Here is a 23,688-nt window from a genome sequence, read left to right on the forward strand (position 1 = left end):
ATTTACGGTTGTTTGTAATTAGGGAATTAGGGAGTATCCGTAAGGAATATTGTTTGTTGGTGCAACGATTGTGAGATGGCCGAGGCCGTGGAAAGAGTGTGATGGTGATCTGGGATCAACGAGAGGACGCAAACAAAAATGTCTGCACGACTGAGAACGCACGCCGTCGTCTCTGGCTTCTTGACAGGAACAGAGATGGGGGTGAAGAAGAAGCAAGAGAAGGAGACGAGATCCGTCGACGGTGCGAGAAGGCTCCCATTCATAACGGAGCCGCTACCTCTCCCCAGAGGGAAGACCCAGAGGGCTGCACATTTGCGAAGTGACTAACTTCATCGGGGCGACGAGCGAAGGAATATTGCCTCGAAGCGACACACATCGTGGGTGTAAGCCATGGTAGCGGCGAAGGGGACCAATCTCCCTTGAGGCAGACTACCTCACGCTTGAGAGGTTAGGCATGGCCCACAAGGTAGGTAAGCCAGGCGTTGACGCCTTTCAGCGGCGCGGGTTAAGCGGTGACGATGGGGGGGGGGGGAGGTTAGTGTTAGCGAATGGGCGTGTCCACGAAGTGGGCGACGGCGTCGTGGCGAGTGGAGGTCGGAGTCGTGACGAACCTAGGAAGAGACGAGGTGGGCGGTTGTTGGCACACCGAGGCACCCCTTCCCAAAAGGGCAACCGCCTGTTCAGAGAACGGCGGCCCAGGAGCTGACTGTCTGTGCTGGTGCAGCTCGGGAAAATGCGCCGGGCTGCTGGATGAACAGGAACAGGAATAGCGCGTCCGGATCGATTAGGCGACGTGCACAGTAGGATGGTCGCTCCTCTCTTCTGACTGGCCGGGTCCCCTGAATTAGCTGCCTGTCAGCGGCGCCAATGCACCTACAGCGCTGGGCCCCCCTGGTCCCTTGGGCGACAGAAACTGCCCGTTGTCCCGGCCTCGAATTCATCCTTCGAGTCTTTTCTCAGTCCAGTTGGTGGAGAGATGGGAAGAGGGGACCTCTAGACGGGCCTTTTTGGCCAAGCCGTCATGGTAATCTTAGAACCTGCCCTCTCGGCGAATTGTTGGCCGCCTTTTGTCTGCCAGTCTGGGGAAGCGAGGTGAGCTGAGGCCATTTCTTGCAACTGCGGATGCGTGTCAACCCGCAAGGGAGTAAATTGCACTGGGTTAGGGGTTTCTGCATGTTGGGATCGAGGCCAGCATCACATGCGAGGTCGACATGTGACGTTCACCTGGTGGGCAAGGGGCAAGATCAGAGTTCTTCTTCGCCCCCAATCCATCTATGATCTGCCATCTTCCCAGTATACCTTGATCCTAAACCGACTACACCCTTGATGATATATGTCTGCGAGACAGAAGACCCAGACAAGCAGTTGTCACACGTTGACATGAACCCAGACATCAGGTCAGCTAAACTGGCCGTTCGTGATCCGTCCAAACACGTTTTACCCGTTCGGGCCTAAGGCGCCTTCTCGACCAAACGGTGAGAGACGGTAAATTAGTGGCTGCAGGAAGGAGGCACAAGCACGATCCCAGTCACTTGGGACTTTGGAGAACCATCACCACCCAAAGTTCTTTTCTTTCCCGCTCATGTTCGGTATCCAAATTTGCGCACGAAGCTAGGTCTTCACCCGCACGTCATCCCAAAGCGCGTCTATTTTCCCTCATTCATTCGCCAAGACCCTGGCTGTGCCTCTGGCTCGTGTCTTTTAGCTCAGGAGGCCAAGCTGTCGCGAGCATCACTCGCTCACATGCGTCACTCACGCATGGCTAGATTGAAGAAGAGTCTGTTATTCGCCAAGAGGCATCAAGGTCTTGGTGACAGCGGCCATGGTCAGGTGGTGTCATTCTAATTTATATCCCATGGCAATGGTCTTGTCCTTCCCAAAAGGGGTGGTGTGGCTTTACTCAACCACATCACGTATCCAAGCCATCTGCGTGTGCACGCACAATCCAGTATTGGTTTGGTATAGTCGAACGGCGCTCTGTTTGTACGTGTTTACGCCTCCATCCAGCCAGTGATGCTGTGATGTGTGAGACGCTGAAGAAACTCCCCCAGCCGTCAGATGATAATGTTTTCCGATTCTCCTAACCATGTCGACCAATCTCCTTACTTGTGTATATGCAACTTTCTACTAGAACAGTTCCAGCACATCGCTTTGTTGTGTTCTGCAACAGAGAAACTGAGTGTCTTCATGGGTGCTGTCTCAAGCCGGCAAGAGGAAGTTGAGACTAGCCCACATCCGCCTACCCCCACCCAGACTCTTCTACCCCTGAAGACGACATCTGCTTCTTTCAACTTCATCGACACCCGCGAGCGCAAGGTTGACGACATCTGTATCTTGTTCGAAAGGGGGACTAGTCTTCCGCCTTGAGTCTCAGAACCTCATCCACCTTGTCAGCGGAAAGTTACAGCATCGTGCACACGCATCCCGGGTATGGCTGATTGGTATTCCTCACAGCACCAACATGGTCCTCAGTGCGTCCTGCAGTTCACAACGCTTCGTTGGGCTGGGTAAACTCTGTCTACCCGACAAGATCCGACTTGCAGACTTCCATAAAGCTTGGAGCTGCTGATACCTTGCCGATTGGCCACTCTGATGCTCATTTCCACAGCCCTTGGCCCCAATGCATTCCTATTCACATTTCCCTTTTCCTTGATTGCTTCTCCTCGAACCCAAGAACAACAATCCGCGTGTATCCCGTTTCGCCCAAACACCGCGCTTTCCCAGAATCCAATGAACAAATGAAAGTGAAAGAAAAGAAGACCAATCGCGCCATTTCGCAGAGATCGTCCCCGCTCCTTATCCCCACGCCAGTCCATCGTCCACATCATCATCGCCGTCGTGATCAGCCAGTCTCTCTTCCTCCGCGCCAAGCGGCCCCAGATCTATCCACCTCAACAGGTTCTGCTCCCAGCCCCATTCGACGTGGAAGTCCAACCCCCGAGCGTCGAGGAACCATGCCACCAGACATTCAATCGAGCACGGCGCGGGCTTCGGGCAGTCGCTTGCGAGCGGACTCGGAGGCAATACCTCGCACCCGGAGAAGTCGTGCAGTGCCGGCCCAGAGGGGCTTGCCGCGAGTTCCACCATCTGATGGAACCTGTCGTACATGTAGAGCCAGTGGCCCATGGCAGCCGCGCTGCCGTAGGCGATTTGGTCGGTCGGTCCTGTTGGGGTACACTGGTGAGCTTTCGTTCTCATACGAAGCGGAGCCTTTTCAGGTGGGCGAGTCACTTACCAACGCTAACTCGTCCACACATCCGGGCGCAGTAAAAGTAGTGCTCTCCGTGCGGGTGCGGCAGGACGAGCGTGTTTTGCCCTAGCGCCTCCAGGCTCTTGAACTCGGGCTTCGCCCTGAGTGACGTATCGGGCCGAATTCGCAGGACTGTATCGTGGATGAAGCCGTTCGCAATACTCCAAGCCCACCACTTCTCCGCCGCCTGCGCTACCGTCTTCAACTGGTTGTTCAGCCTCCGCAACTTTTTCCCGCAAGGCGTCGCTTCCATCGCCTCCTGTCCGCCGGGGTAATCTTCTTCTTCCTCCTCCACGGGCACAACATCCACAGACCGCAGGTGCGAGCCGTAGCACTCCCGCAGCTCCGCCTGGATGGACTCCTTGGTCCGGTTGAATACGTTGACGTCGGCAGGCTCAAAGAGCACGTAGGCAAAGACATCGATTCTCGCAAAGGACGAGTGGTCGGCGATGAGGTTGGTCATATGCGTTTTGCAGGTCATGTGGTTGGTCCTGTAAAGCCCTGCGACGATGACGGCCAGGGAGCGCTCTTTCTCACGCTCCTTTGGTGAGACGTATAGGTCGCACAATCCGGCGATCGAGAGCCTTCCTAGATCCGAAAGCTCGAGCTGCCCGGCTGTCAACTCCAACATGCCCGTCGACTGCGAATGGCTGTCGCTCTCGTCGCGCCATATGATGCCATTCTTTTGGATTTTACACGCTGGCTCCAGGTCGCTATGCCACACTGTCGTCCACTTGTTCTTCAACATGGCGTTCAACACGATACGGAAGTGGTCCTTCTGCTTCTCGACGACAACGGTACGCCCGCCGCTGTGCATATCACCCGTCCCGGTCCACCACACGGGATGAGCGGTCCCGTCCTCTTCCATGCGACTAAGAACGAGATCGCCGTCATCTTGCAGGATGAGAGAGTACCGCCCGCTTGGAGAAGTGAAGACGGGCGTTCCTGCGGACAACAAGACACCATCTGCGTCGGGCGACAAAATGGCAGTCCGGGGGCTGTATCCGTTGTCGCCGGCATTTTTCTGAGGTCGGAGGCTATTCTCAGTCGGAGGACTTGTCGATGGCCCCGACGAAGGCTGGTGGTGTAAGTCGGGCACGCGCAGCCCGGAGCTGGGAACGTGCCAGTCTGGTTGTAAGATGAAAACCGACGATGCGAGAAAGAGTGTCAAGGCTGCAAAGACGACTTTGGAGCGGCGGGAGGCGCTGCCACCTATTCGGGCCCACCAAGATGGGCTCTTGATCATTTTGGGGCCGTGTGTCGGACCCATGGTCCTTTGGTGATGAGTTGCGCTCTCTCCTTGAGTTGTCCTCTTATAAAGTTCCTGTCAATGCAGCGACGGAATGACTTGACAGGTTGAACGAAGTTGACGTCCCAGGAAACTGGTCGACGACGGCTTCTCTGTGTATGAGTACAAGTGAAAGAAATATTGAGCGTCCACACCTTCCCCCCAGAGAAAGCGAGCGAACACCCCGCGCTATATCAGATGACGCTCGAACCGGTGGCTGAGCTCAGACCTTCGCCTTCTGCGCAGCGCGAGTAAACAACCCACTGTACTGGTGAGTGTGTGAGGTAGGTTTGGGCAATAGACTTTGCGTTCTGCTGCGACGATTCGTAAGCTGCCGTCCTCCTCGCTGAGGCAGTCCGCCGAGTCGAGGCTGTAATGGAGGGACACTTATTTTTTTGTCCCTCTGGTGGATCGTCCGCTCCGTGACTCCTTCTAACAAGCCAGTCCCGGGTAGAAGCAGAGGCCGGATTGGATCAAACAAGTATGAGCATGGGCAGCAGATCTGGGGGGCAGAGCAGCGGGAGATGGGATGAGGAGATCGGAAGATGAGAGAGAGGCCCAAGGCAGAGAGAACTTGTAAGCCTGAGACGAAGGCAAGGAGGGGGAGGCCCTGATGTATGGACTGTACGCGGAGGTACTGGCTGCCGGGCTGTCCGGCGATTGCGCTTCAAACTCTAAGAGAAGAGGAAATAGACTTTGGCCTTCTTTAAGATTCCTCTCTGGTGGCCTTGACGTCCCGGCGTAGGGATGGCAGGGCTTGAGGTGCTAAATCGGTAGATTATATGACGAACCAAAAAGAAAGGCTGTTTGATTGTCGAGGGGACACTGGGACGTGAAAGGTTGATAACGATGGATGAGACCCGGCCAACGCAGGGGTAGCAACTCGCGCGGAAAAGACATCATGCAATTACAGAGCTGATGCGTCGATATAAGACAGTTTAGGCTGCGGGCGAGGGAAGACTGGTCCAGCCAAAGAGAACTGGAGTCTTGCACTTTGCACGACGATGCTCAAACGCAGGGCGATACGGGTACACACCTGGAGAGACGAAAGTCGGGATACACGAAGCCCATCACTCTCCCGAGATCCAATTACACCGTCGCCGAACTCGACTCGGGTGACGGAGGCGAGTGACGAGCAGGACGACGGTCCAATCGGGCGCCTTACCCTGCACCCATGCCATGGCTTAGACGAGAACGAATCCGAGTTATCTTGGCCTACTTGGGCTAGACGCGCCGTAGCATAGAGTGTGCCCACAACCACCGTCTGCTCTGGACGAGAAGACTTGCACAGGACGGCTCATTGCCCGATATGAGGGCTCGTTTGTGGTTTCTTTTCCCCCAAAAGGGAGTGCTCGTGAGCGGACGACGCTGCGCTGCTTGCATCCCACTCTCCCCCCAACACACGTCGGCTCCGCGCCCGACTTTGTTCGCAGATCATCAAAACGGGCTCTGACAAACGAGAAACGCACGGCAGGACGCGCCGAGGCGGTCTCTTCATGGCCGACGTCCACTCTATCCACAGATGGGCGACGACAGCAAGGATGATGGATGCTGGCGAGGCGATTACCTTGTATCTGGGTAAGGCGGGCGGGCGCCCTGGCTACAGCGGCCCGCGGACAGGTCCGTTGGAACATTACCGCCCCTCCTTCTCGCCCTGGCACAAAGTCCAAAAGGAGCACGGGTCACAAGCAGCGTTCAGGGCGGCCTATCTCGACCGGGTGAGGGCAGTCTCGAGCGGAGATGGGAAAGCATCTTCGATACTGGTAACGAAGCGGGGGCGGAGAACCCAAGCGGAAAGCCTGCGGAGATACTCATGTCTAATGTGCGACGGCGGACGGGCGACTGCTGCGTCGTGGCAACGAACAAAACCTGTCGTGTCGTGTCTGTGTAGCTGGCTGGCTGGCTGGCTGGCTGGCCTCATCTAGCACAGCCAAAGTTGCGCAGCCCCCTTTTGCTTTTTCGTTGGAAAAATAAATTAAAAAAACCAATCGCTTCGAGCTACTGCGCAAACGTCGCGGATGACAGGTACGGGCGCTGCAAGGCTTGGCACGACATGTGGCGGCCGGCATGCGCAGGAGGACCTGGAACCTGCAGCTATGTTGCGCTGTGTCGCGTTGCGTCCGGGAGCCCGATTGGGGGAAGAGAGAGAGAGAGAGAGAGAAAGAGGGAGAGGGAGAGAGAAAAGACGAACGGCAAGGCGGGTGAGAAGCGATGCGAGCGATGCGGTACGCGTGGACGCAGGGAGGGGAGTTCGAGTGAACCCCTTCTTTCGCGCAAAAACAAAAACTGTGATTTGAGGAAACGGGAGGGTGGTACGCGGTCGGCATCCCCCCTCACCTGCCGCCCGAAACATTCTGCCCAAGGGCCACAAGACCTGCGACGAAGACGACGACGACGATGACGGCAGGCCACGAGGCTATCTTTGGGGGGTTTGCGCATGACGAAACGTGCCGCCCGCCCGATTGAAAACAGAACAGGAAACAAAACCAACCCACCCTCCCCTCCGATCTCCGATCTTCCTGGGCGACCGGACCGGGGCCACCCGCCGACCAATGCCCAACCGGCCGGCACCTCGCGCATCCTCACGGTTCAACGTCGTAGAGGAGGCCGTGCGGCTCTCCACTCGTTGTCCCGCTCTGGTCTGGTGGCTGACTAGAGACTTGGAGACGTGGTATTTGGTTCGAATTCAGTAGAAGCTGGGAAGCGAATAGTTCGGGCACAAGCTAGGGAGCATTAGTCTGGAGTTACGACGCAGCAGAGACGCGGCAGATGGTGAGAGACAGTCGGAGTGAGTCTTGGTATCCAATAGTATATTGATCCTCGCTCTTGGAAAACGAGCGCACGCGTGGCTATAGTACGGAGAAGCCACAGCTGAATCTACAATGGCTCTGAAGGGTGTTGTGAGCCAACACTTGTCTCAATATCCCCTCCTACCCGCCATAAAACTACGAATTGAACAACAGCGTTGTACCGCGACATGCATTGTCGCATCCAACTGCCGTCCTTCAGACCACGGAATCAGCCGATGCCCGTCTCGCGCGGACGCCGTCGTCGGCGCCCATCTGCCGCTTCCGCGCCGCGTTGATGGCCTTGAGCTTCGCGGTGCCGAGGCCGGCGACGCCGTTCTCCTGGTTGTCACCGAGCCACGGCTTCTTGGAGTCGCCTAGCATGCTGCCGGCGAGGAAGTAGGCGACCTGGCCGAGGATGATGAGCACAAAGGCGATGGGGTACATCCAGTGGATGGAGTAGCCAAAGACGTTGACGCCGATGATGATGCCCCAGAAGTTGCCCGTCAGCAGCGAGATGTTGTAAAAGGCGGCGCTGGCCATGCGCAGCAGCAGCGGCACGAGGCTGTAGAAGAGGCAGAGCGCAAAGGTGTATCCCAGGAGGTAGCCGATGGCCGGGCCGTTCCAGCTGGCCTCGCGGAAGGACTCGCGGTCAAAGATGGCGGCCTGGACGCCGTTGATGCACATGCCCCACATGCCCATGAAGGAGAGCACCTCGTAGACGGGGCGGCGGCTGACGAACCACTCCTCGGCGACGTTGGTGACGCCGTAGAGCGTGGCGCCGAGCAGCGCAAAGAGGTCGCCCTTGACCATGTCGATGCCGGGCCCGCCGTTGGAGCCCGTGATGTGGTCGCTGGCGAGCAGCACGCCGCAGCCGCCAATGGCGACGATGATGCCGACGATCTGGAAGACTTTGTAGCGCACGCGCAGCAGGAAGAAGGAGAGCACGATGACGACGACAATGGCCCAGAAGTTGAGCAGCTGCGCCGAGAGGATGTTGGTGTAGCGGTAGGCGAGCACGGTGAAGTAGTTGCCCTCGACGTCGAGGAAGGAGAGGATGAAGTACTTCCAGCCGTCCTTGACGACGAGCTTGCCCCACTTCTTGAAGCCGTACTTCCAAATGGTGATGGGGAAGTAGATGAGGAACAGGAGGATGTAGTTGAAGACGGTCTGGAACGCCGGGATGGAGACGCCGTTGTTGGCGAGGAAGGACGTAAAGGTGTTGGTCGACGTGATGCACAGCGCGAGGACCTGGCCGATGAGGAGGACGATCCAGAAGTCGAGCGTGGTGAAGTAGCTCCACCAGTGCACCTTGCGCGCCTCGATGTCGTTCAGGCCCTGGTTCACGAGCTCCGTCTCGTTGGCGCCGGCGGTGATTTGCGTCGTCGTCACCGGCGCGGTGTAGAGGTTCTTGGAAGTGTCGTCGGCGGACATGGTGGGCAGTGGCTCGTAGGCGTGTCTTTGTCGGCGGGGGTCGGTGTCGGGTTCTGCGGTCCTGGCGAAGGGGAGGCGCAAAAGCGGTAGCGACAGGATGGTCTCGAGGCGGGATGCGATACTGGGCATGCAGCGATCTGGTGATGCGGTTAGCCACTGTCATTGTCGCACAGCAACGGAAGAGAGATTCGTCCCGTTTGGCTTGTTCGACATACCTTGCGCGTGAGCTCAGTCAAACGTGTTCGCCGTCTGCGCGGGATAATCTCAACAGAGAGTTTGAGAGGTATCGCCGCGATGAATTCTTGTGTGGTTTGTATAGATTAGAAGCGTGGAATGCTTTCTGGTCTTTCTCGTCCCCTGGCAGCAAGCGCAAAGACTCCAAGTCGCCTGCTGTTTAGTCTATCTTGCGATAGAACGGCACATGTACCGATGCGCCGGAAAGTGGTATGTGAAGTAGAGGTCTGAGACGGCGCGCAACATATGATTGCCGTCGGAAGTTATGTAGCAGGTCGCTGGCAGGTTGTATGCCTTCAGCGTGCCTCGCGTGACGATGCGGAAATGGGAATTCGAGACCGGCGCGGAACTCTGGTCGACAACTTTCTTTCTATCGGTCTCAAAGTGGGAGAAGGGAGGGGGGAGGGATCGCCTTTTTTTTTTCTTCCTCTATCGCGGCGACATCCTAGTCAGTCGACAGAAGAAAGGTAGGGGAAAAAAACCTTTCAACTACATACTACTGTACGACTCGTTATCGCCAAGGGTTAGTGGTGGACTGTAGTGGGGAGCTATCGCAGTCGCCACGAGGGAGGGACGCACTGGTTGACTGGATGGTTGGGGTTGTGTGGTTCTCCATGTGACGCTCCCGCTCGTCTGACTGGCCCGGAATGCCAGCCTACCCGCTTCCACCGCTGCACCGCAACCGGTCCAGGATGGCGGGACCGGCCGATTTTCCACTGTTTCGCCCTCCCAGTGGACGGCGCGCCGGCCAACATGGTCGTTTAGGGGACGTGACCCCCGTCGGCCAGCCGGGGCTCTTGCTCACCTGGTCCGTGTTGGCGTCCTTTCCAAAGCCATGGTGGGGGGGAGGCCGGTAGTGGGCGCCAATCGCGGGTTTGTTTCTGGCGGGGCTCGAATCCTGCAGACCTTCACCGAATGGGTTGCGTTTCTGTTGCAGCCCTCAACTCTTCAACTTGGCACCATCGCGAGAAGCTGAAGCTCGCCAGCAGTAGCGGCTTAGATCCGGTGGTCTGGGCACCACATACACGTTTGTTGAACTTTGAAAATATCCCGCATCGTGCTTCAACCTGCAGAAGGTGGCGTCAATAGCCGACAGTGAAGCTCCCCTCTTTTGGTTTGCTTGCATAGGAAGAAGTTTCAACTCGGTTGACGCAGCATGGTTTTTCCTACTCTTCTTCATCTTCCATGAAACACCATTGGAACGGCTTGAACTCTCTCTTTGCTGTTTACAAACAGTGCTAAGCAGCACCCTGGTCACATTTCGTGACATGCCTTTGGGACCTAAGGACAATAGGCTGTTATACATTTGCCATTACAAAGAGTTGGGGCCGTTCCGTTCTTCTAATACCAGCGGTAGAAAACTTGTTGTATGATTAGTGCAGTCCCGATGGTAAGTCGAAGGAAGCCAAACGTGACTTGGTATAATGGCAACCCATTCTCACCCCCAGCCTAGACCTGTTGCCAAATAGACACGCAGCGGCATACAGACCATAGAGGCCCAAACCCCCGAACATGATGACTTGCAGCCTCAAGTGAGATTCTCGGCCACTTTTCCCTACCTCGACCTTTGCCCCTTGATGGCCAAGTATATGAGCAGGCAATAACAAACATGAATACTCATCGTGCATAGCCAGGCTAGAGTGCCTCAACATGTGCGACTCAGTACCTTGTGGGAAACCCTCGTTCATTCGCTCTAGATTCAACCCGATCAGCATAGTCCAACGGCTGACAAAGGGTTAGCTCAGTATTATTACATAGAACATGTTTTCATCAGTGAAGAGATGGTTCATCTGGGCATACACCCGTCCTGTTGAGGTGGACTTGTAGAGCGGGAAAATTGTAATTCCACGCACTGACCTGGAACACATACTCAGTTCGAACGAAAGTACCAAGAGGGAGGCACGTGGATATGCTGCTATATACCATTGGAAATACGGATCGAAAGCTTGATGGTTCTGGAAAGGAGGCCAAAAAACCAGGAATATTATCGTAACTGCCATCTCTTGCAGTGCAGGCGTTTGGCTAGGAGGTTGGAAACGGTAACGTGGTGACGTCTCTCTTTGTGAATTCTTCGCTGGGTAGTCTGTCCGTATCTTCTTGATAAACGTCTTTGCTACTTGTCACGTAACAAAAAGCACACTGCGGGTCATTTGTTGAAGTCGTAGCTGTCAAAAGGCTCGAGGGAAGCGTTGGAGGTGATTCCAGTTAGATTAGTTTTTCGGGACCATTGCCAGCATTGAATTGAGCAGTAGGACGAACATAGATGTTAACCACGTGTATCCCTCCCAGGGATGGCTCTGTTGATGTCTCATAAGAGCTGTCAAGCCTGACAGATGAGTGACGGTAGAGACTATGCTAGATACATGGTCACTACTCAGTGAAGAGCCGGTAATGATGCTGGTTCCTAAACGATTGAACATCACACGTGCCGAGGATGCACTAAGACTTGGTGTTAGTCATTTGTTGTGGTTATTCATTGATCGTCTTCCTAGCCACTCTTAGTATGGAAGCATTCCTGAACCCGCGCGGAATGATTTTCGCCTACGACAGGAACCTGAAGTCGGCACAACAAGAGTAGATGTTCAGTCCAAGATCTGATCCAAGTGAGAAGCGTTATGTCGGGGGGTGGGTTCAATCTCCAATCAATAGGATCGCCCGATGTACTGACGTTCGGCGGCTCCAAATTAGATATGCGAGCAGCAGTTACTTCATAGGACTATTTTTGCCGTGAAGCAGCTGTAGCATCTTGATTCTTTCTCTTCAGCCGTTGCGGGGTTGAAGGCCCGGGTCGTATGCTACAGAATCATTGACTAGGGGCAAAACGAAAACGAGGTATCCGGTCACGATTAAGTCAATGCGTACCTTACTAGGAACTATAGGTTGTTTCTTGAGTACTCAGGACGGGACGTTCCAGGCATCCTCACTCGTGCAAGCTATATGGAACGGGCAAGAAGAAACATGCATGCTATACTTCGGACTGGAATACAAACGCTGCAGCAGGGTATGTTGGGAAAAGCCAGACAATACCTTACTCCTGCGCAGTCAGAGGCGTTGATATGGTGGGCTCTTCGTCTTTGGGTATGCGGGAAGGGTTCTAGGAAGCAGGTTGCGAGCGTAACTCCTGTTCGGCTAGAATCTACCTTGGGGATTATAGCTCAGGAATTGAGGGTGCGTGACTTGCAACCCATCTGCCCAGTTCATCCAGCTTGGTGCGGCGTATGAATCCCCTATCCCGTTCTCACCGCCACTCATGCAGCCTACTGTTGGAAGGCACCCAGTGATGCGTCAACACGTAAGGAAAAAAACCTATAAAAATAGAATCAATTTGAACTACGTTTTTTAAACTAAAGCAAATCGGTAAGATCAGGCTGGCCCATAGTGTTTGATCTGGTAGACCTGACGGGCGTAGACCAGCGGGGTGCCAGCTGCACTCGCTAGCTCGTAACTGAGAGATTTATATTTCATAGAAAAGACCATAAGCAAAGATGTGTTTAATCTCCCAAGCGCTGCTATCATGATTGTGGTCGTATCCTGGACAGCGGTTTGAGAAAGTTGGGGGTTTGGCGACGTTGCCGGACGGCATCCGGTGCAGGCGGCCGGGCCCACTCGGCCGGGACGGGCTTTCTGTCGCCGAAACGACCCTCACGGGTCCGATTCCGGCGGGATAGCATTGAGCCCAGTGAAGCTAGCAGCACCGGAGTTCTCACCTTTTTGAAGATCTCAGGGAAAATGGGACCAAGTGAGTCGGTTTCTTGCGTGCGCTTTACCTCAATTCTTTGCAGCTTCGGCACAGCGGAGCTAAATTGTTTGAGAGGGCATATCTAGCATTGGTATCAGCTCACTCACAGCCAAGGCTAACACCATGTGGAAATGGGAACAGGTCCGCTAGTGTGACTAGCTCCACAGCCGGCAAATAGCTTTCTGCCACCAGTGATGTCCCTGCAACCGGAATAGAGAACAGGATAGAGATTGCCAACCTGCACCACTACCTTGTATCGAAGGTTGGTTCCTCAGACAAGATTATCACTTGCATTTGGACGTGGTCTATATGTATGCAGGCTTTGTTCAGAGATAGTAGTTTATGGAAAGGTGTCGTCAAAGCGTATTTGGTACGTCAAATCACATAGTTCGATATAGTTCCACAGGACCCGAAAACTCAGGAGACACCACAGCCAATTGGAGAAACCCACCATACTTTAACAAAAAAGCATCAATGAAACAGACACAGCAGTCAGCAAGGGTCATCAACAGCGAAGCTTTTGCTTATGATTTGCATGTCAACACACCGGATGGAACGTTACTCCAACCATCATGTACCGCCAAACTCAGCCTTTACAAGCCGATTGCGAGCATACTGCCAACAGCTGAAAGTTCAACCTTGACAATCGAATCGTTACACCCGCCTAGTGAGAGAGTTTGTGTATTCTAACATTGTTGGTATATTGGATTAAAGTATGTTACCCTGTGTCTTACAGCAAGACGTTAAGCCAAAGGCAGCCAACAGGCCATGATCATGAACTTTTTTTTCTTCTTTGAAAGATTCCACCGCCCGTCCTCATTACGTCTACGCGTCTAGTACAGTCGTCCCTACTTCATCCGAGTCTTCATGTTCCCTTTTACGTCCGCATTGTCGCCAATCAAGGTCGCTTACAGAGCAGCAACGAGACCGGCAATGGCAGCAAGAGCCAGGCCGCCAACGGCAGCGGTGCCCTGGGCAGCGGCGTTGCCAGCGGTCGTGGAGCTGGCGCTGGCGCCGGATCCAGTGCCGGAGGGGTTGACGGTGGAGGCAGTGCGCGAGGCAGTGAGAGAGGCGCCGCTGACGGAGACGGTGGCGTTGTGGGCGGAGGAGACGGCGGCGGAAGCCGAGGCGGCGGCGGAGGACACAACGCCGCTGGCGGAGGCGAGAGCAGAGGTGACGGCGTTAGAGACGGAAGCAGCGGCCGAAGAAACGGAAGCAGCGGCCGAGGAAACGGAGGCAGCGGCCGAGGAGACGGCGGCGGAAGCAGAGGCGGCACCGGTGGCAGAAGCGGTGGCCTTGTAGGCGGCGCAGGCGGCGGCGGCGGCGGACTGTGCCTTGGTGAGGTCGGCCGAGTTGCAGGCGGCGAGCAGGCAGGAGGCGGCGACGGGGACGAGGGCCTGCTGCTTCTCCTCGGTGCACTGGCAGGCAGTGTCGGTCAGGGAGCAGCCAACCTTGGGGATGGCCTCAGTCAAGCAGGGGATCTGGGGAGGAGTGTCAGTTCAACGCCTAGAGACCACGAGTCGTACGGGGAAAGGGATCGTCACGTACGGCGCACGAAGGCTGGCCAGAGAAGTCCTGGGCGGCGACGAGGCCGGCGGCAACGAGAGCGAGGGTGAACTTCATTGTGAATGTGGTGTGTGGTTGGTTGGTTGGTGAGAGAAGTATTAGGACTGAATTAAGTTGGTATTGGCGGGTGGTATACAGAGCGAAGGACAGCCGACGTTGGTATTAAGGTGTGTGAGGGTTGAAGGGAGAAAGGATCAGGACGAGGTATAACGGCGGCCCAAGGAGACGGGAAGGGGGGATAAATATGCGTCCTGGACTTGCGCGCAAGCCACCGTGAAGAGAGATGAGACCCCTGCCCAGCTTCGAAGCTTTTCCCCCCTTCGCCATTTCTTGCCAAAGCTTATTCCACATATCCGTACCGCGCAGCGCGTGCGTTGTGCCGTTGCTAGTTTGGGAGGGGGTTACGCTCTAGGAACGTTAGCTTCGCGTTTTCCCTTTTCTGTTGGCGCGGGACCGGTCTCGCCCATTGGGCTGGGGACTTGGGGAAGTGAGGCAGGGAGGAGGGTGGAAGGCAAGGGGTAAGCCGGCCGTCGAGGTGCTCGAGGCTTTTGCCGAGCTACTATGTATACCTACCTGGCCCCGGACCTGGGCGGGACCCGTTTGCTAGGTAGGTTGCCGGTTTTTACACCAGGTACATGTAACCGTGATCTGGGTTTTACTCCGGCTGGGACAACGGTTGGCAGGGGGGTCACAAATTGGGAACAATCATGCTGCGTGCTCGACCAAGGCGCGGGCGAACTCGTGGGTACTGCGATTGATCCAATTGACTGAGGCAACGCCCAATGAGACTTGGGCGAATGCCTGCTATGTATCCCATCCCTTATTCAGTCTCTCATTCGAGCCGCCGGCTGGGAGAGCTAGGTTCTTCTGGGAGGTTGCACGCCCCACGGTCCGTCCGTCCGTCTGCCTCCTTTGCAGTAGCCCTCCTCAGCTCTAGCTCCCAGCTGCTGTCCGTGAACTATCTGCAGCTTGCCCGCATTAGCTCCAGCCCTGAAATGTGGCAGTGGCGGTAGTGACAGCAAAGACAGCAGAGACCGCAGGAATGGGACGGACAGAAATACGGGCACCCGTGCGCTTTGATTGGATGGCAGGTGGCTCGAGCTCGTCGACTGGGCGCGTTGACGCCGTCGGCTGTGCTGTCCTGCGTTGAGACATTGGGTTGATCGATTTAGACCAAAGATATTCCTCCACAGTCGACTGTGTTCCTTATTTGCCCACCCTCCTCTTGTTGAATGTCTCTCGCCGGCTAGCAAGACAGGGCCGCCGCTGGCTGGACCGAGTTCATTAGCCGTTGGTCGATCCGACACGTCGCCGTCATGGTAACACACAAATCCAATCCGAGTAGTGCGAGTCGTCGGCCGGTGCTACGAGTGCCGGACGGGTTGGCATGACATCGTGCGATGTGACATGCGGACAAGGGGGGTCGCCCCGGGGCCGGGGTTAGGATGCGGGAGGACGAGAAAGCACTCCACAGTCTGCAAACCACTGGCTGCTCTCGAGCATCTGATTTGACCAATTTCAACAGAGTTCGTGCGAAGCAGTATCTTCCTTGCACAAAGGAAACATGAATTACTCTATTTCGTAGTAGCCCACGCTTTCTAGCAACAACCAAGCCTACGGACCCTGGGATACGTACTGTAGAGTTTTGTCATTAATTTCGTTGACAGGTGAGAAGAAAAGCTAAAACCAAAAACATTGAACCTTCTCGACTTGCCTTATCAGGCGAGGGGTTTTCTTGTCTTTTTATCAACATAATTTCCCTGACACGAGTCCTTCCTCTCTTCATTACTTTTGATCACTCGGTATTGATCCAAAAAGTGGTGGTTAAACCCGCGAGCCGTCCGTGGACCCCAAGCTTGACGTGGAGACAACACGAGCGATAGTACTAACGTTAAGCACAACTTGGACGACTTGGAGTCTTCCCCGACCTTCGTCTGGTCGCGGCGTGGAGTCCGCTTGACCAACGTTCGGGCCTCCTCAGAGTTCTCCCTTATGCTACTATGCCGATCTCCGCTGTGCAATAAACCCACTCGACACGAGCTCGGATCCCCTGTTCTGCCCAGGAGGAGCGGCAGTGCCATGGCCAGCCTCCAATTCCCCGCAACAAATGCTCCGTAGAAGGTGGAAGGTCAACAACAACAACAATGTACCAAGCCTTCCTGTCCGGTCGCCGTAATTTCAGCACATAAACTCGGCGCTCCACTCATCAAACAACCCAAGCCCGTCATCCTGTCCCGGTGGCATGGCGGGCGCTGTTGACAGCAAGCCCACCTCGGCGTGGCTGGACGCAGTCGAGAAGACCAGGGGGGACGCCGGACGTGAGTTACCATCCTCGCTTGTTCCTAAATCCTCGCCCGGTCCCCTCGTTTTGTCACAATCCGAGATACTCGGGAAAACCAAGGAAGACAGTGACAGCCGGACAAGGAGAGACAGCGATCCAGCGCCCGTTTCTCCGGGACCTGGCTAATGTCTCGCTTGTTCGCCGAAGGCCGGGCCGCGATTCCATCCCCATCGGTGATCTAAATAGCGGGATGACGAGTGTCAAGATACTCAGGGGTCGGAAGAGAGAATCGTGGGTCGGTCGATTTTAGGCGGATCTCATCGGCCACGAAGAACCCCACGGTCACCATCGAGAGGCCCTGAGCATCCTGACATCGCATGAGTCGTCCTGTCTCGGCCGCATGTAAGTCAAGGTATCGCAATAGTAACAAAGCACTCCTGCTCACTTGGCCCGCTCCTCTTTTGAGCGCGAACCCCAGGAGACGGTGTGAGAGAGAGGCGGCCGAAACCTAACAACAGCCGGAGTGCGTTCGTCTCTCCATTGACGGTCTTGGCCGTGAAGCACCACAAGGCCGGGAAATGGCGGTGGAGCAACTTGATCATGGCCTTGTTCACAACCTATTGTGCCGTTCGTAGCGGAATCTCCTGTGCTCTGCTGGTAAACAAGGTTTGGTTGCGATGTTTCACAAGGACTTCGAAATGAAGCCAACATAATTTAAGCGCACTAATTCATACCGGCGAGAAGACACTTGTAGGATGAACCCAGTGGGCCATGAAAACGGTCAGTTTCCAAACACAGCACAGCATAGTCACTCCTTCAGGACGGTGATGTTACCATCAGCGGTGCAAGAGGCCAGTAAGCGTTGACGGGGTTGGTCGCGCCGCGGCGTAAATCCGTCCGTCGACCCGGGTCGTCGGCCGCGGTCGTCAGAGTTTGTTTATATTAAGCAGTGGCCGATGGGACCCTGTTGTTTCGTCTTCCCATCCTCCTCTGTTTTCCCAAACAATAGCCCGACACCGACTAGAAGCAAAAGAAATAGAGGCAACAGGAATCATGTTAGGGTTGTGCAGTTTTGAGCCCGTCAGCGTTTTGCTGTTCCCCGCTGTGTTTCCTTGATTGTCTATGCCACAAAAATTGCGGCAAGGTTCCAAGTGTATTGGGGAAGTTCGCAGTCTCTTTTTGATCTACGTTGCGCTCTAAGATTGGAACCCATGTCGGCTGCGACCTCGTCGACATTAAAAGGTCGACGCCATAAACATGTTTAGGCACAGGGATTCCACGTTACTGATCCCCGTAAGTGGTCTTGGGCGAAGTGTCCACGGCTTCCACCTGGCAGTGCTGAAACAAGCATAGGTGACGGTAACAGCACAGCACTATCTTTGGAATTCACTTGACTCCATTGGCTATAGTGTCTCGACATGATCTACATGTGTTCGTCTCAACAAGTCCACGACCCCGAGCCCATCCTTCTATATCAAACAATTGTCCAACACGTTATCTTCTCCAAAATACTCAATGACTCGCCCGTGCACCTAGGGGGGTGATCAAAAACGCACTGTTCGATGCAGTCATTGACAACGAACCCTTGAAGATCCCCGTCCATGGGTCGGTGTAGAACCGGAGACCAGGTGCCCTCTTGACGTCGTACACGCGTGCGATGATGAAGATGTCCGATGGGACTCCGCTACCCTTTTTTGGCATACTTACAGGCCTGTGGGAGTCAGTTTCCATGAGCTTTGGGCAATGGGCCAGACAGGACTTACCAGCTCCATTTGCTTTTGGCTGAGGTGAAAAGGCTCATCGCAGCCACACACCGTACCTTTCACCTCGAAATGGTATTTGATCGTCTGACGACACCATGTAACCGCCAGAACACCTAACTTCTGAAGCATCGGTAGCATATGCTCACCTCCTTTGTCAACATACGTGAAGTCGGCCGTTGTTGACTCGTCACCAAGGAACGCCGGATGGCCGTAATGTTCCCGAAGATGACTTGTCCAATGAATATTGGAGTTCCAGTCAGGTACGCGCTTCTTGAAGAATCCATCGACCTTAGATAATAGTCAGAGGAACCATTCCATCTTTGGATGATATTGACTCACGTATGCTTCCGCCTTTCGACCAATTTCTTCGAAACGCTCCCGAGCCTGTCTTATGGCGGTTTCGCTTGCACAAGTTGCCAGGGAATATTTAACAGGCGGTGCGGGAGAGGGTACTGCCCCAATGGTGAGTGCATTAATTGTACCCTTCGGCGGAGCCGCTGTGCGGCCAACCGACTTCTCGAGTATACGAGAGTCAGCTCTAGACACGCCATAGTTGCCGGGAAAGGGACAGTGGATATCGAGTTCTTCCAAAAGCGGCGGTATCTCTGGAAGATCAATTTTCAGTATTTGGGAGATGAACGGGATGTGTTTGACTTCTGTAATGTGGAAGAGACCACTGAAGAACTCAACCAGCGCCCGCTCTACCCGAGGAGAAACGTTTTCAAATGGATTTAGGAGAACGACGATTTGGATGGTGTCATGTTTTCTGTCGATGTTGATATGCCCTGAATCGGATTCACCTTGGATGTTGTCGATTGTCCTTTCAACTCTCAAGCCTGATGCCTGGAAGACTTCGAAAGTCGGCACCGTTTGGTCCAATTGCTTACCCAGTCTGACTAAAGTTAGCTTTCACACTCAAGGCTCAGTGTCAGCCAGCTTACAACGCGATAAACTGAGCCTTTTCCTGAATGGAATCAGACCAGCCCTGTTGTATTTGGACTGTACCAAGGTACAATGTACGTTCTTGTACCGCCTTGCTTAGAAGAAGCTGGTCGAGGCCGAGCCACTTGATCAAGGGCAGAATCCGGTCCATGTCTTGAACATCAAAATCCAATATGTGCGCCTTTCCTACGAACGCTTTCTTCAAGGCAGTTCGGTCGTTAATGTACCACGTGTCCTCGAGGGATTTGTAAGTTCGCGGGTATGCCTTCGATGCCTCATCGTTAGGAATCATCGGGAAGACCCTGATGTGGAGCATTCGTTCTCGTAGCTCGATGGTGTAGTCGTTCTCCTTGAAATTATCCTTCTTCAAGTACCCACTCAAGATGAGTATAATCGTCTTCAACAACTCTGGGTTTTTGGAATGATCCGGTACTTTTGCAAGACAATTTAGTTCTTGAACAGCCTCGGCAACTCCAGCGTTCTGCATATTCAACTTGCCCTGGAAGAATTGGCAACAATCGGGATACACTTTTGCAATTGCCAGTGTACTCTTGAGCTCGTTTGGGCTCTCCCAAACGCAGCCCTTTATGGTGACCCAACCACCCCGTGGGTGATAGATCAGGTCTTGCTTGTCATCTCGAAGAGATTCGCTTTCAACGTTAGCTTACACTTGAGCGATGAAGACAGTAAGGGATCTGGTAGAGATCTTACCACGTGGATTCCTGTATCTTGGCGCTGTTCTGCGACAAGTACTGGTAAATCCGGTGCACATCCTTCAATGAAACCTCGGCTGAAGGATGTTGACGTATTACCTGGAGCTCTCGCAGGTGAGCAATGCAATTGGGTTCCACGACCACCCTGAACGTGGAAAAGGGTTTCCAGTTCTCGTTTTCTGGATTGGGTAGTTTCGCAAAGTTCAGGTTCGGACATGTTTCTAGGAGTGCCTTAGTTGGCACCGCTGTATGCTCCAGTCTCCGCTCATGGCCATCTCGACATTCGACCATCAGATTGCGAGCTTCTGGACCTAAAACTGACAATTGGGGCCTGTAATACTTCAGGTGATCTCTCAATAGCAAGAGAAGACCAGGCGCATCGTTGATGATCAGCCACCTCCACAGGTTGCTGGTCTTGTCCAGGTTACCTTTAGCCTTGTAAGTTAGCCTTGGAAGTACTGATATTTGGCAAGAGTTTTTGAGCCATTCGAAAAATGGATTCTTCCGTTTCTGCGTCTCGTGTTCACCGTCATCTTTTTCGTCGCCTCGGCTGCCGTCTCTCTTTTTTGTGTCTTCCTCTTCTCTATCATTCGTCATGGTATGAGTATTTTCGAAATACTCTGGAACAAGCACCTTCATACAGGCAGAGGTGTTCGAACCATGCTCGAGGATGAGGTTGTGCTGGATGTCGGGGTCGATAAAGCACACGTGGTGCGCACGCAAAGGTTTCTCTTCATTTATGGTCGCGAACCACAGCTTCGCCAACCCTTTCCTGTCTGTTGGGCGAATCAGAAGCCGATGGCGGAACAGGTAGATGACCTCTTCGACAACGTGTTCTCGTGGACGTGGATCCTTCTCTACGTGCAACTCCAGAATCCGCTTGCAGATGTCGCTAGCCGTAAACTCTTGGATACCAAGCCATTGAAATAAAGCTTCCATGTTTATGTCACATCTGGCTCCCGGGTCCACGAATTCCAGACCGATGCCACCAGGAGCACCCCAAGCGTCTTCGCTGGAAACTCTGTATAGGTTGTTTGTTGATGCGGGAACGAAAGCCCCATAGAGTGTTGGTACGATGGGTAAACTCTTGAGTCCATATTTGGAGCACCCACTTTCGACCACAATGGCCGCCACTTTGCTGTGCCACTCCAATGGCTGGAGGTCAAGGTCAGGCTTTTCCAGGCTTACCCACGCAGCAAGCTGGGAAACGAATAGTTGATTGTTCATCACAATCACGCCGAGATCTCTGAGGCTGGAACGCAGTGTCCTATTTGGTGTGTATCCGAAGGCCAGATGATTTTGGCGTTGTTTTGGGGACTCGATTAATGGTTCTCCATCCAGGCAGAATTCAGGTGGAACAAACACCAAATTTCCAGGCTTCTGGAAACAGTCAAGACCGGCACGAGTTTGGAGGATTTGGCAAGAGCTGAGGTGTTTGACGAGCCTGGGCCCAAGATCTTTGCCGAAAGCGATACCTGTCGCCGACCATTCCAGGTATTGTGGCCAGGAATAACGTAGGGCCCCCTTGATATTGTTGAACCTGTGGATAGCCGCCTCAAAAGCACTAGGAATGGCCTCTTGAAGCTTCTCATTCCACTCAGCAGGGGCAAGGCTTTCCCGGCTTGCTGTCAATATAAAGTCACCCTGGATGAGAAACTGGAATCCTCATTAGTCTCGTCAAAGAGAACGTGTTTGCAGCAGAAACTCACACGAAAGCCATAGTAGTTAATCGGAAGGAATGCAAAAACCTGTTGCTGTTGGACTTTGGGTCTTCCATTTCCATCCAAAGGAAAGGCAAGGGTGACCTCGGAAGTCGAAATATTTTCTCTCCGGGGCTCGATTGGCATGTTTTGAACTCTTTTGCGAACGACGATGTACTTGGTTTCTAGGCTTCTGGTTTTATCGCTATTGTGCACCATCACTGCTCTCATTTCGCCTTGGTACTCATTGTCGTATTCGCGGTGTGTTGCTGTGTATTCTGTCTTGCACGTTGCTGTATCCACCGAGATTTGCCTCAAACGGCGGAGGAAGAGGAGGATTTCCGGATGAACCTTTCCCAGATCTCCCATGATAGATTCATACTCTGCTTGGCTCTTCAGCTCGACCATCATACGCGTGGAATCAGAGATGGGCCCGGGTGCCGGGAAGGAGAATGGGAGTGGGCGTAGGGCTCCGATCATGCCTTGGCTGTTGTCGAGTTTGAAGTGGTAATGGCCACTGGCAACATAAACAGCATCGGCAACGCGGAAGACTGCCTTGAAGCCGACCCCCTTCTCGCCAGTGAATCCTCCATGGACATCCTTGCACTTCGTCTTCGTGCTAGCTCCAATATCGGTCAAAGCAGCAATCTGCGCAATGGAAAATCCATCCTCGTTGCAGCTGGTCTCCGGAACGTACTTTTTGTGCCCGGTTCTGTTGCGGACAGGGCTGCTGTTGCCAGTGTCATGAACCTTTAGACTCAGTGAGAAACTCGGGAGTGATCCACGCGCAGTGCTCTTGCCGTATGCGTTGTCATCGGCGTTTTGGATAATCTCATGAATGAAGCGAGTTTCTGTGCTGTAAAGCTGCTGTGAAAGAATCTCCAGCGACCTATGAATGATTCCGTGTTTAAAACCATCCGCAATTCCATCGTTCGAGTACAGACCACGTTCGCGTAGCAGATCGTTGAGCTGGGCATCCGCCTCGTCGCGATTGCAAGGCGGTGGTGTCCTTGCAGGTTGATGCCCGCGGTCCTCCTCACCCGGGGGCATGGCGAAGTTCTTTGTGATCTTTCGAAGTGTTTGGTGCGTACGCAAGGATTATGGGAAGAGATATTATGAGTGTGAGACCGGAGACCGGAACGGGAAGGACTTCATCAATGCTAGAGGAGAGTTTGAAGGAGGTTGTCGAGGGAGGGAATCAAGCAGCTTGGTGTGATTTTGGCAGGAAGCCGAAGGCTGTGTAGATCTTCCCAAGTTTTAAAAACCCGTCCGCACAAAAGGAAAAAGCAAAGCGAAGATGGAGGTGAAGCGGTAGAGACGCTGGGGGCGAAAGACGGGTACAATACCTAAAGTGGAGAGGAGGGAAGCATGACCGAAGGTGAGGAAGGAGCTGCCTCCTGACTGCCTTGTTCTTTCCTTGCGAGTTGTTCAAGACCTATAGAGTTGAAGGTGGAGCTGCTTAGACCGGCGCAGTTGCGAATGCTGCCTTTGCTTCCATAAGGTGAACACGAGTGCTCGACTGACACGCAGCATAGCGCCGCAAGTTATCACCAACTCCAAGTAGAAAATAATACGCTGGTACACATCATTGAGCCATTTCTGCGATATTTTGATGATCAGTTCAATATCACTCATTGACTATTACTGAACCAAAGATTGATATGGAGCAGTGTCTTGTTCACTTGATATTGATGACAGAAACCTCACAGATGGGGATTCGTCTACGTTTGGTGACTGAATCAAGCTAACACAGAACACAAAGATGCTTGCCCCTATTCGTACTTTCTTGCACAGACAACACATTTGTGTCGAAGTGGTATCAAGATCCCGGCCCAGACACCTAGACTTGTTCGCGACTAGTCAATCTCATGCAAATCGCACTTGACCTGGGGCACCGGCCTACTTCACGCCCGGAACCTGCATCTGCTCCTAGGCAGACGACCAGCCTGCCCTCACTATTACGAAAGGGCAGGTGTCTCCCCAAGACTCTCA

The 23,688-nt window shown here is 54.0% G+C and overlaps 5 protein-coding genes across 5 annotated transcripts; all 5 read right to left on the bottom strand.

Moving 5' to 3' along the window:
- Positions 1-2,796: 2,796 nt before the first annotated feature.
- ColSpa_02605 (uncharacterized protein) lies at positions 2,797-4,496 on the bottom strand (the record flags this gene model as incomplete). The annotated part of the gene is made up of 2 exons (XM_049268817.1): positions 2,797-3,164; positions 3,236-4,496. The coding sequence occupies 2 exons, from the start codon at positions 4,494-4,496 to the stop codon at positions 2,797-2,799; spliced, it is 1,629 nt and encodes a 542-aa protein (XP_049124774.1).
- Positions 4,497-7,543: 3,047 nt separating this feature from the next.
- On the bottom strand, positions 7,544-8,758 carry ColSpa_02606 (putative squalene synthase; the record flags this gene model as incomplete). The annotated part of the gene is made up of 1 exon (XM_049268818.1): positions 7,544-8,758. One exon carries the CDS (start codon positions 8,756-8,758, stop codon positions 7,544-7,546), a length of 1,215 nt encoding a protein of 404 aa, XP_049124775.1.
- A 4,881-nt stretch (positions 8,759-13,639) lies between these two features.
- On the bottom strand, positions 13,640-14,354 carry ColSpa_02607 (uncharacterized protein; the record flags this gene model as incomplete). The annotated part of the gene is made up of 2 exons (XM_049268819.1): positions 13,640-14,212; positions 14,280-14,354. 2 exons carry the CDS (start codon positions 14,352-14,354, stop codon positions 13,640-13,642), a joined length of 648 nt encoding a protein of 215 aa, XP_049124776.1.
- A 4,817-nt stretch (positions 14,355-19,171) lies between these two features.
- On the bottom strand, positions 19,172-19,770 carry ColSpa_02608 (uncharacterized protein; the record flags this gene model as incomplete). Its single annotated transcript, XM_049268820.1, has 2 exons — positions 19,172-19,184; positions 19,283-19,770. 2 exons carry the CDS (start codon positions 19,768-19,770, stop codon positions 19,172-19,174), a joined length of 501 nt encoding a protein of 166 aa, XP_049124777.1.
- Positions 19,771-21,923: 2,153 nt separating this feature from the next.
- ColSpa_02609 (uncharacterized protein) lies at positions 21,924-22,746 on the bottom strand (the record flags this gene model as incomplete). Its single annotated transcript, XM_049268821.1, has 2 exons — positions 21,924-21,965; positions 22,000-22,746. 2 exons carry the CDS (start codon positions 22,744-22,746, stop codon positions 21,924-21,926), a joined length of 789 nt encoding a protein of 262 aa, XP_049124778.1.
- Positions 22,747-23,688: the final 942 nt, after the last annotated feature.

This window comes from Colletotrichum spaethianum (genome assembly GCF_022836535.1).
Source record: "Colletotrichum spaethianum MAFF 239500 DNA, contig05, whole genome shotgun sequence".
Lineage (NCBI taxonomy): Eukaryota > Fungi > Ascomycota > Sordariomycetes > Glomerellales > Glomerellaceae > Colletotrichum > Colletotrichum spaethianum.